The 12,496-nt window shown below is 36.8% G+C and overlaps 1 protein-coding gene across 1 annotated transcript in view; it reads left to right on the plus strand.

Annotated features, from left to right (window-relative positions):
* The first annotated feature begins 3,911 nt into the window (after positions 1-3,911).
* Positions 3,912-12,496, plus strand: part of WASL (WASP like actin nucleation promoting factor) — a 23,443-nt gene continuing 14,858 nt past the window's right edge. Inside the window, 4 exon segments of the mRNA XM_019612309.2 lie at positions 3,912-4,069; positions 5,256-5,342; positions 5,882-5,978; positions 10,201-10,224. Coding sequence (XP_019467854.1) covers positions 3,938-4,069; positions 5,256-5,342; positions 5,882-5,978; positions 10,201-10,224 — 340 coding nt within the window. The 5' untranslated portion in view covers positions 3,912-3,937.

The raw sequence follows: 12,496 nt of genomic DNA on the forward strand, positions 1-12,496 counted from the left end.
CAGGGATGAGACCAGCTCTGCCACAACCAGCGTACAGCCGACACCACCAGGCTTACTGCTTCAGAGCTAATTAGTTGTTGGGGTGTGACAGCTATCTGGAATCAATGGCATGTCCTCCTGCGGAGTGTTGGCTGTGGAATAAGTAAAGGGAACCAAGGAAGGTTGACAGTCTTCTCGTGTGTGTTCAGTTGGTCGGCTAACTTCTTGTTTCCTGTGCACCTTTTCCAAATATGTAGGTATATAAAAAAGACAGAGTCCTCACCAAAAGTGTTGAGCACAGCAGTAATATCAGCTTCAGGGTCTTTCTACTAAAAATACAGTAGTAACTTTGGGTATTAAGTAACAGATGCTTACTGAAACTCAGAAAAAAAACATAGTATTAATTACTTTGAAGATTTAGTGGCACTCCCATTCGGTTCTATCTGTGAAGTCAGTGGCATGACTTACTGTGAAGAAATATTTATGTACTGCTTTAAAGAACCCATCCTTTAAAATGCAACATTATCTTCAAGAGTGATGTGCAAAACCAAGCTATGTATGTTAGTTGGCTTCAACACGCATTGAATGTGAATTCAGAAAATGCTGTTGAATGTTTAAATTATAATATTTGCATAAATATTTTCAGATGCTGCAGTTCTGCAGTTAAAATTGAAAAAAATCCGATTTATGAGGCTTGGATTCACGAGTATCAATGGATAGAAGAGTAGGGACTGAAGTAAAATGAATTAAATTTTGTCATCTTCTTACTACCTAAAATGCAACTTTTGTTTTTTGCTATATTATTCATTTAATTAAAAAAAATAAAATTGTAATATAAATAAATAAAATTGGAATTCATGACTGTGTTCTAACATGTGAAAACCTCATTGCAGACCGTCAACTGCAATGAGGAATTTGCAGGAATTTGCACAACACTAATTTTGGTAAAGTTTAAATGTAATTGAACACTACACTTGGTAGGCCCTGAAAGAACAACTTTGTTAGATTGAGTGAAATTGTTCTGTAACTTGCAAATTAAGCTCTACTCCTAGAGTTTACATGTGTAAATTAAACCCATTACGATTGTGCAGAATGAGAAGACAGTGTTTTTGGGTAATACTCTGTCTGTTAACAGGAGCCTGCTGACTCAAGGCTTTATACGCAGATCTTGTGGAGTCACCACAATGGCGGGTTCACCGAGATAATCCAGTTGGTGCTTTTGCTGCCAGATAAATAGAATAAAAATGTCCTGAACCCTTTTCTGAAACAGATTGTTCTTCTGCACTTTGAATTAAGGTGCATAAATTGCTGCCGAAGCCACCTATTTCCCCGGATAGTCTTGTTGGGAGGAGGCTAGTGGAGTCACGTTTGTTTGTGAGGTTTGAGAATGCTTCTTGTAGGGGCTCTGGGATAATTCCTTTGGTGGAATGTGATGCCTTCGTGATCGCAGCTATAAATCAGCCAACTTTCACTCCTTTTTGTTCTTTTGAGCCTCCAACACTATCAGTTAAAAAATTAGATGAAATTTTGGAAATGGGAGGAAAGGCTGTTGTATCTGTACAAAATCTTGCCAGCTGTGCCCAAAATGAAGCCTTTGTCAGTTGCAGTATAAGGTAAAAGTAACATCTGTTATACCTGCGACATCTGCCGTCATACTGGTTTGGTGCAGTATCATGGCTGATTCAGGTTTCCTTTTTCCTTACCTGGCAAGTCATGATTAGTTTTTATTACTCTGTAGACTCTAGGGTAAATAAGCCATGCTTTACAGCCAAAGAGGTGACTGAAAAGTGATTCGTTTTCCAGATGGATATCAGAATGAATATCATGATGCATGATATTCAGTCTTATAACATACTTCTGAAGAAGAGGCTGTGCAGAGGAACAGAATTTTGTTTTGACTTGTGAAAATTACATCACCGTTCTTTGCCAAAGGTTATAGAGCTTCCCTAGCAAGTAGCTGTCAGTTTGGCCAGTTATTTTGACTCTATCTGAATGAAACTGAAAGCTTTTTGGTAAGGAAATCTCGTGTAGATTAATGGATTCTGTGAATTGTTGTAAACCACTGGAAAAGTTTGACATGGATGATGCTGATACTTAGTAGGTGTCAACAGATACTGATATAGCACAAGATGTGCATTCTGAATGAGCCAGCTGTTTTGGCACGTAGTTAATGTTGATGAGGGTGAATTAACGCTCGTTAGAGGAGTTAAGGAAAACCTAATATGGAGCCTGTTACTCAAGGTGGATATTAGGAAAAAATTATTCTCTGAAAGAATGGTCAGGTGCTGGAATGGGCTGCCCAAGTAGATGGGGGAGTCACCATCCCCGGAGGTGTTCAAGAAACATTTAGGTGGTGTACAAAGGGACTTGGTTTAGTGGGAAATATTGGTGGTATGTGGATGGTTGGAGTGGATGATCTTGGAGGTCTTTTCCAATCTTGGCAATTATATGATTCAGACCAGATACTATCTTCCAGGAAAGTTCTGGGAACTGAAATAGATGCATGAGAACATCATCTTACTGTCCCTTAGTTGAAAAGAAATAAAACGCTTTGATTTACAGGGAAAATAGGAGGCAATATTGCTGTGACATTTTGTTGAATAGATAAAGAAACTAGGTGCATACATTGTAAGACTCATCACTACTAAGAAGGATGTATGTAGTAGGATGCATGTGAAAGTCAAGAGTAATGAAAGTAGAGATTGATTTTTCTGTTATGAATTTTTTGTTGTTGTTATAAGACCAACTTTAATATTAATTCTATAAAACAGGGAAATAAACACTATGACAGAATAGTTAGAAAAGCATTTGCAGCGTGAAGAGTCAAATAAGGAACACTGGCACTGTCTCCTGGTAGTAGAACTAAGAGGGACAGTCAACTAAAACTAGCAGGTGGTGGTCTTTTTAAATCAAAGGAGCTGGTTCTTCACAAAGTACAGGAGTGAACAGTGAAAATTACAGCCCTATACACCATTGCAATGTCCAGAAGTTCACATGGATTCAAAGAGTGGTGAGAAATCCATTAAGGGAAAACATGCTGGTTTAGGACGGCTTTGAGCTTCAGCCTGCCTTGCTGTGAGAGTACATTCCCCTTGTGTAGTGGTATACTGTTGTATTCTTTTCTAGGCCTCTGCTACTGTTAGAATGTAGGACCTGGGTTAGATAGCCTCTGGCCTCTGTAGCATTACAGAGGCAGTAACTTCTCATCCTTTGGGATGAGAACTGGCTACAGAAAAAATACTGCTCTTCAGAGGCTCCAATTTTCATTCCCTCCTTACCCTATAACAGTAGAACACAAGTCATGTTAATACTAGAAAGTAAGTTCAGGAACGTTCCCAAGGCACTGAAGGAATCTGGTATAGAATAATCTTAGTCGCTTAATAAAATCTCTCAATTTAAAAACAGGGTTATTTCATATTGCCAGCTGGGAAAGATTCTTGTCCTTATGCATTCTCAAATCATGTCCAAGAATGTTAGGATGCTTGTTGGCATAGGCCAGAACCATGCCAGAGACCATTTTAACAATTAAGCAATATAAACAGTTGCATTCCAATACCTAGGAGTGTTTCCAGGCACTGCAATTTGTAGTTCCAGCTTGAATATTGCATTCCTATTCAGTTTGAAGTACTGAACAGAAAAATTTAGTAGCACAGTAGGACTTCTGTGTGACAGCCATAGTTTGAGCTCTGCCTCTTACAGGCAAACTCTTTTTACTGATTTTTATGATCAAGGACAAAATGTTCCATTAGATTTCTAAGCCATCTAAATCTTGGAGGGGAGGGAGGATAGCACGGAAGTAGTTTGGGTTCATTTGAACTTGCCTGTCTTATTACTGGGAACATCGTCACAGTTGCTGCCTAGAATGAGGAACAAAGTTAAAAATTGCTTTGCTAAAAGATGAAATGTAAAATGTGTGGTTTTTACCTTAGAAATAATCACTTCTTTTCTTTTCTAGACGATGTCTTCAGCTGTTGTTCAAATATATGCAGCAGATCGCAATGGCATGTGGTCAAAGAAATGCTGTGGTGTAGCTTGCCTTGTAAAGGACAATCCGCAGAGGTCATATTTTATCAGAATATATGACATTAAGGTAAGTTTTTCCTTTTCAGACTTTGTTATATTCGTTCTCCATTTTGAATTGAATGATTTTAGGTGATTGCAGTTGCACTCTCGTACAGAAATCCTCAAATAAATGGGTGTTGTGAGCAGAGCATTGACTGCTTATTAATAGGCTGCACAGCTTTATTATAGTCTAAATTTGAATTATTTCATAGATATTAGCTCTTACAGATCAAATAAAGGTCAGATACAATTTTCTTACAGCTTGCAGAAGTAGTTCTCTGCTAATCAGATTTGTGAGACTAGTGAAAATTCACATATTGTCACTGGTACAGTTAGGTGTGATTATTTTAGCAGGTAGTAGTACTTTGGCTTGTAGTAATAAAAAGATGCTGTATTCTGTAGGGATGAAAACAAGAATTTTTTTTTTATGGCTAACATGTTTGTGCATATGAAAACTACAGAGTAAACATTTATTTAATATAATTTCCCACAATATGTAGTTTCATACTGGAGACCTCTGTACTATTCTGTTATTTCTCTCAGGACAATAGGAGCTAGGAGCTTAAGTGTTCCAAGATGCATTTCCTTAATAAAATAATAACACTGTGAAGTCCTACTGACTTTAACTATGGAAGCTTCCCATTCCTTTTTTAGCTAAGAGCAACTCAGTACCTGTCAGCATCCACTCTGTGAAGTCACAGATACATTCAGGAAAGCCAATTGGCAGTTGCATTTGTGATTTGGTCAGTTTATTAGACTTGGTGAGAAACCTGTTACTTGGGTGCTAGGCTATAATGCCATTTAAATATCTAGATCTTAAAGTGAGGTTTTTGCTCCCTTGAAATTAACTGTTTTTCAAGTCAATCTTGAAAAGATAACGCTGGTGGAAGTCTCCTTTGTTTTACTACTATTAACACTATTTCACTGCTATCACTGGTCAGTACTAATGCTACCAGTGTAACTATTGCAGGATTATGGAACTTCAGGTATATTTTTTAAAATATACAAGAATTAGAACAGAAAGTAGAATGATGAAATAGTCTAATTTCTCCACACGTTCCAATATACTTGGACTGAGCTCACTCTTGGGTAAATAGCAAATGCTTAACAATATGCAGCTTCAAACTCTTGATAGGTTCTATTATGAAAAAAGCTAAACTACAGTTTGTCTCCGAGTGTTTCAAACTTATGTTGCTTTGTCTATTTTTTTCCAGGATGGAAAATTATTGTGGGAGCAGGAGCTGTACAATAACTTTGTATATAATAGTCCTAGAGGATATTTTCATACCTTCGCTGGAGATGTGAGTCTCAGCATCTTTGAATACCTACCTTAGAATGCCTTTTATTTGAATGGTACCTTCTTCTAATATAATCAAGATTTCCATTTCATTCTGTAAATTATTTAAGTGCAATATCACTTGTCCTTTTATACTTACTTATTGAAAGAACTTTGGATTTCAGTTAGAAAAATCAATCCATTAAAGAAGTATATTTTACATTTCTGTTTTATTTCAGCTCCCATTAATAGTGAAATTGTTTTGACTTAGATAATATTTCACGATCATCATTTATTTCTTAAAATAAATTTTCCTTCCTTCACGTTTGATTTCAAGCTACAGGATTTTCCTCAAATGTGTTATGAGCTGTAGAAATCTGATTAGGAGGTGGACTTTCTTAGTTTAGAATGTTTCACAGTAAGCTGTGTTTTTCCAGATTTACAATGGTGATATATTTTTTTTTCTGATTATATCTTCAGAAGTATAAGAAAACGTGTAAGAAGAAAGTCTTTGTAGCACTTTCTTAGTCATGGGTGGGGGGGGTGTATTTTTTTTTTTTTCAGACATGTCAAGTTGGTCTTAACTTTGCTAATGAAGAAGAGGCTAAACTATTCCGCAAAACAGTAACAGATTTACTTGGACGACGGCAGAGAAAATCTGGTAAATATTCAGATTAATCTTAAATTTGGGACTGTTTCTGTTTTTCTGAGGGGAGGCAAGAAATTGTCTGAAAATGGCTGGAAGATTTTCCTGCTATATTTATATTTAGAAGTGTTACAAAATATAACAATATATATACAATATATAATTGTGTTACAAAAGTATACTTCATCTCTGTTGTGGGAAAAAATCTTTTCTGAAATAGCTTTTGCTCCTTCTTGCTGTGAGTTTCCTAGTAAGCTGAGGCTTGAAGAATGTGGTGTTTGAACATACAGAGCAGAAAGAAAGAAAGGGTAACCTATCAGTGGGAAAACAAGAAATCTTCCCGTAAGCTGTTTTCACATTTGACTAAACCCTACTTTAGCTCTGGGCTGTTTGCAGTGAATTTGTTTAAATTCAGCCCAAGTGGATTGTAACAAAGATTTTTACCATCTGGTATGTTCAGTAGTTCATGTGAATGAGTTATTGGCATTGGTCCAGTGCTCAGTAGAGAAATATCTTTTATTCAAAACTAATAATCTTGACAGAGGACAAGTGCATAAGACATAGTGTACCTAAATTCTCCTTAGCAGCACCAAACAGTCAGAAGCACAGTGTGCATTTTGCCAGCTTCAGGATGCCTCAGGAACATAATCAGTGTTTCATAGAGAGCTCAGGCTTCCTCCAGATCTTCTCTTGGTTGATTTCCATTGAACTCATAAACAACTTGCTTGTCTGACGTTCATATGACCATGAAGAGTGAGGTGATAAAAAACACAGGTTGGATGCACATGGATGTGATCAGGCTTGCAAAAAGCTGTAGCATGGACTTGTCTCAGCTACAAGATACTTTCCTGTTGTCTATTTTAGGATTGAATTGTGCTAGCAGTGCAGCATAGACTTTTGTAAAGGGAGGAATCCCTTGGAGTAGCATCCCTGCAAGTATTTCATTCAGGTGAAGTGGCTCAAGCACAGAGCATTTGTTCCAAATCTTGGTTGGCTTGTTTAAGACCACCTCTGCTTAGAATATGTTTAGAGGATTTTTCAAGAAGTGGCGTTAGTGTGTGACATTACTCGAGTAAAAGTAATCTTGTATTAGTTTGCATCTCCTGTTCTTGAAATTTCATGCTACTACACTTCTAAAACACAGTGCTGCAGTGCACCTATGACTTGGGAGAAGGCAAATACATACTTGCATTCTTGGCCACAGCAAAGTTTGTTTGAGAACAGTGGTTCAGTCAAACCTCCTGTTCACAAGAGGTTCTGCATGGAGATTTTGTTTCATCTTTGAGCAAGTAGTATTGGCTTGTGTGCTCAAGTTCATGCCATAGGATGAGTTTACTCCCTTCTCTCTTTAGTGTTTCTTAGAAGGTAAATAACTTTATCCCCAAAAGCTTATAACTTGAAGACAATTTTAATTTAAAAATATATATATATAACAACTGATTTTTTTTTAGTTAAGCCAGCAGATGGAGTTGTGTATTTGTCATTGATTGGACGATATCTGGTTGTGCTTATGTAATAACAGACTTTGCATTTGCCTGAATCAAAACTGATTTGTTGTTGCAGTGTATGTATTTAGTTTTATCTAAATGCCCATATAAAAATAGATAATATGTATAACATATATCATTTACGCTGTGCACATTTTCATATAAATTATTTTTATTAAATATAAATTGTGTGCATGTATCTAACACATCATAACTTCTAAAACTGAGGTAGTAATTTGGTTTTCTAACTTTTTTTTTTTTTTCCTGTTTAATGGGATTTTTACTCCCATTCCTTCCAAAATGTGTCATGTTGTGGTAGTGACACCTGACATGCTTTCTAGTGAAATAAGTATTCTGTGGCATCGCTTTGCAAGCCCTGAATGGTTAACAGGCTGCTAGGAGGCTTTTCCAGGAGTCTTATGGAAAGCTCATGTTATTGGAAGGTAACAAGAACAGCAATTCTGGCTCAGGAAGCCGTGTCTTTGTGCTGACACGAGTGTACCAAAGATCATCAAACAGCTGTAAGAGGAGGCAGCAATATTCTGCTCTTCCTCGCTTGGAATGAAATATGTTCCGGTATACAGAAACTCCTGAGTAAGTGTATCTGGACCTCTAGAGGTGAAAATATGGCTTCAAATAGAATGTGTAAGACTTTACAAATACTAAATATTCTATAGAAGGGTAGAATGAGGGAGAAAGGGCAGAGAAAGAATTCTTAATGCAAGGTCCTCATCTTTTTAATATCAGACTGATTTTCATCTAGTGAAGTTCTGATTAAAATAAAATCAAGTTCTTAGCCTTAGATTAGGAAGAAATTAGAATAATTAGTTAATTTCTCTTGTATACTTATTTAAGTGAGTCACTCCATTTACTACTTCATCAGACCCCAAATAGCAGGGTGAGCAATGTTTCTCCTCTCTGCGAGCATAGTACATTCATACTTCTGGTATACCTTAATGTTAATAGCATTAATTTTATGTTTATCATCTTGCTTTATAAATGCTGATGTACGTAAACACACAAGTATCCTCTCCACGTACTGAGATAACTTTGCCTGATGCTAAATGCCATTCAAAAGAGGTTTCAATTTTTGTCTAATTTTTACAAGCTTGTAGTTCATGGCTGGGAGCTTTTTCCAGCCCTCTGAAAGAATCTGCTTCTCCAACAAGCTTTTAGTTCCTGATGCCCCTCCTAGTGCACTTCAAACTGAAAACTGAATGCAAACAAGTTTTTACTTGTTTGCTTATTTTTTACAGGCAGATGAGAGCATTTTCTTAGACATGGGCAGCTGGTGAAGTTGATCAGTAGATATCTCCATCTTCGGTCAGACCTCTTGACAGGTTATCAGCATTTTGGAAGAGGAGCTGTTATTTTCTAGTCTGCAGTGGAAACTGCAGAAAAACAAATCTAGTGTCCTTTGGCCACGGATTATTCTTATCTGTACCCAGCAAAAATTGCAGGAAGTGTTTAAAATGTCTTGTTTTGTTCTCCAGTGTTTTATCTCTTGAGCTCTTTCTCCTCATGAAAACTATAATAATTACCATGACTTGGCGCTAAGCCACTCAACATTTCCTACGAATGCCTACTGCTTTTGCCAGTTTCCCGTTCTTTACTAAATGACTTGCCATCAATCCTGTGCTTTCCTTTTCTGCTGTTGGTACTTCTTGGATAGGACTGTGATTGGGCTCCAGAAGCTGAGCAGGCTTTTTCGAATTCCAACAAAAGTGGTTTCTTAGCTTGAATATTCAAAGAAGAGAATGTGTCTGGAAAACACTATGGGTTAGCAGTTTTTCTGAAACTTGTGAAGAGGAATCTGTTACAAATTCATTTTAAGCTCTTAGGGGAGGCTCTACTAGATTCAAGACCTGAAAGGAATGTAGTGTCTTCTGTATAGAGCTGTGTTTTTTGATGAGACGAGGTGATAAACTGTCAAAAGTCTTCTGAATATCTGTGTAGGTACACAAATAGTGTATGTGCAGCTGTGGGCTGGGTTTTGTTCAGCTGTGTACTAGTTTTTGCTCTAGACTGTGCTTTGAAGAAAGATTGCAGGATTAGTAAGTCCTGTTTGAAGTGGATAGAAATGAATATTAAGTGAGGGAAGGCTCCTTCAAAGAAGAATTTACTGTTACAGGCTGAGTGCGCTGAGGTATGAAATGCCTACAGATACATCTTAAATTGTCAAGCCAAATTCTTCATGGTCTTTGAAATGGTGTGGCTTTGTGAATAAAATATCAGTGTAAGGATATTTGAGTTCTGTTCCATGTTGTTACTTTTCAGTAACAGGCGAAGTGTTTTGCTCCTCTGTGTCCTAATGTCTTCACACTAACAAAAATAATTATGAAGTACATATGCTTTTGTGTATCAAAATGTTCATTGTATTTCCACATAAAGCAAATAAAGTAAAATCATAAAGCATAACACTTTTAAAAAATAAACAAAAATCTTTCTTTGCTGGCTTGTACCAAAACAGCTTCTTTTTGAATACTTCACCTTAGTTTGGAGTCAAAGTATATGAAACAAACTATTTCCTACTTCACATCAAGGCACATGATCTAAAATGGGTTTTTAGGGGTCTCTAAATCTTAACATGTTTTTTCAAGTGTTCAACAGGTAGGCTTTAAAGATGTTGATAGGTTAAATCCTATATGTTTATAGGTTCAGGATCACTGAAAGTGTCAAGGGAAAGCAAAGTCTAGAATGTATTTGTGTTGTGATGTCTATGAATAATAACTCTTTTTCTTTTTCAACAGAAAAAAGAAGAGACCCACCCAATGGTAAGTTTTTTGCATGAACCACTGCATTTTAATTTTTCCTGCTACTGTCAATTATGGTTTGTATGTAGTTTTGTTTTGGACTTGTTCAGGATAGTCATGTGGTAGCAGAAGCAGTAAACTCATATTCTGGAGGTTACTATATTTGTTTTGTTTCTGTTCTTTGGTGTTTGTTTAGTTGTAGTTGGAAGATTTGTGGCTTTTTAGCTGGCGTTTGTAAAGAATGTTTTTGGAGAAGGTTATGATTTTCTGTGAATAGGACAGAGGCCTTTCAGCTGAAGCTGTGAAGAAGGCTTTGTACCTTTCATTTGCTGCTTGGTCTTCAAAATATACCTGTAAAGGGTAACTATACAAAATTTAGCTGAAATTAAAAGTTAGGCTGTTTTTTCTAAAGGTAGTCATGGTCATGACAGTTTTCATAAAATATCTATAAAATTTTAACTACTGATTCTGACTGACCTTATAACATAGCCTTCTGGTAATATGTCGTACGCTTGTAAATGTTGATCTTTTTTCCATGAGAGAATATTTGAATGTATTTGCCTTGCATTTCACTGACATGAAGAAACAGATTTCTCAGGACATCCTGGTGAAATTTACAGAAGTAAAAAGAATGTATTGGTGTGATTCCAAAATTTTACCATCTTTTCTTAAGAACAAGCGAGAGATGCTCATCAATGAATATTGGAATCTTTGATCTAATTATGCTTCCAGCCTGAAACTAAAAAGAGATTTCTCTCATGGTATTTCAACCAATGCCTGATAGATTGCTGTTTGAGCAGGGATATCACCAACTAATCATGTAGGGACCCAGAACCCTGTACTGCCTGAGGAGACCTGCTTTTTGGGTGGTCCTGTGTGGAGCCAGGAGGTGAATCAATGATCTTATGTGTCTCTTCCAACTTGGGATTTTCTGTGATTCTGTGATTCTAGTCTTGGGTTTGTTCTAACCGAGACATCCAAACATCTCAGTCAGTCGCCGAAATAGATAATCCTGAACTAATCCTGAATTATGGGAAATACAGATGTGCTCTATATATCCCTCATGCAGAATACCTCTCAAAAAATGAACATGCCTTTTTCATACATATTACATTTTGAGGAAGTTCAGTCAGTAATCAGTTTAGTCCAGGCATTTTTTTTGTGTGTCCCTTCATTCAACAAAGACTGGCTTGCTTGGTTTTGAAACAATCGTACTAATACCAACCTGTGATTATGTAATAGCTACTCTGAGGTATGGGAATGTTTTAATTGTTCACTGTCTTGAGCAACATCTGTTTTCTCTCACTTAAAAAAGTTCTTTCCTGATAGCAGCATTAAGGAAGAAAAACAGTGATGGTGATGATATAGTGCCACATACCACAGCAAATTTAGCCTTGGAGTCTCTATTCTAAAAGCTGACCATCAGTAATGCAAGCAGTTTATTTGCTTAGTTTTCTGGTAGTGATTGGAATAAAGGAAACTAAACTTGTAAAAATTCCATGCCTAAAACATTCTCAGTAATTCATCCAGTCAGACAAACAACATTTTGGCAGCAAAATGTTCTTGAATAAAAAAATTCACTACTCAACTTGCATTCATTGATTTTCCCCGTTTATCCTGAATATTTTTTGAAAGACACAGAATATTCACAAGTTTGCTTGGTGTTTCAGGTTTGTAATCACTACTCAAAGCTCTCTGTGTTTTAGTAGAGTGTTCTTGCTGGGGCATTCTCTACCCTTTTATGATCTGCCTACCTTCCTTTTCTGATGCTATGAAGTGCTCTAATGCCAGGCTTCTGTGCTGGCACTTCACTTGGTGCTCATGGCCTCTGTAGTCTCAGGTGAGACATGCTGGGGGCACAGGTCATAGCCTCAGTTGGTTCTGGCCTACAGACAGCTCATTTCAGCATTTGGACCAGGTTACAGAGATATGTACTATCCACGTGTAACTGGAGGGGGGGAAAAAAAGCCCAACTGTTATAAGGTCAGATGTTTTTTCTTTTATTCTCCATATGCAATGAAATTCTACTAGGGGAAAAAAAAAAATTGAAGAGTCTGCTTTTGTTCTGTATATCAGTATGAGTATAGCAGTTAAAACTGAACAAAAAAAACAGTCACATTTGTGTACTCCTATAATCCATGCTTTGAAGTGCTGTGGAAAATTTTATTCTCACGGTGCTTTTTTGCCTGGATTTTCTGTATATGCTGAAAGAAATGGAGAGTTGCCCAGAAAAAGCACTCTTATTTTTTGTATGATGTTCTCAATGGTACAGATTTAAGACTTTTTTTTTTTT

This window comes from Meleagris gallopavo, chromosome 1, assembly GCF_000146605.3.
Source record: "Meleagris gallopavo isolate NT-WF06-2002-E0010 breed Aviagen turkey brand Nicholas breeding stock chromosome 1, Turkey_5.1, whole genome shotgun sequence".
Classification (NCBI taxonomy): Eukaryota; Metazoa; Chordata; class Aves; order Galliformes; family Phasianidae; genus Meleagris; species Meleagris gallopavo.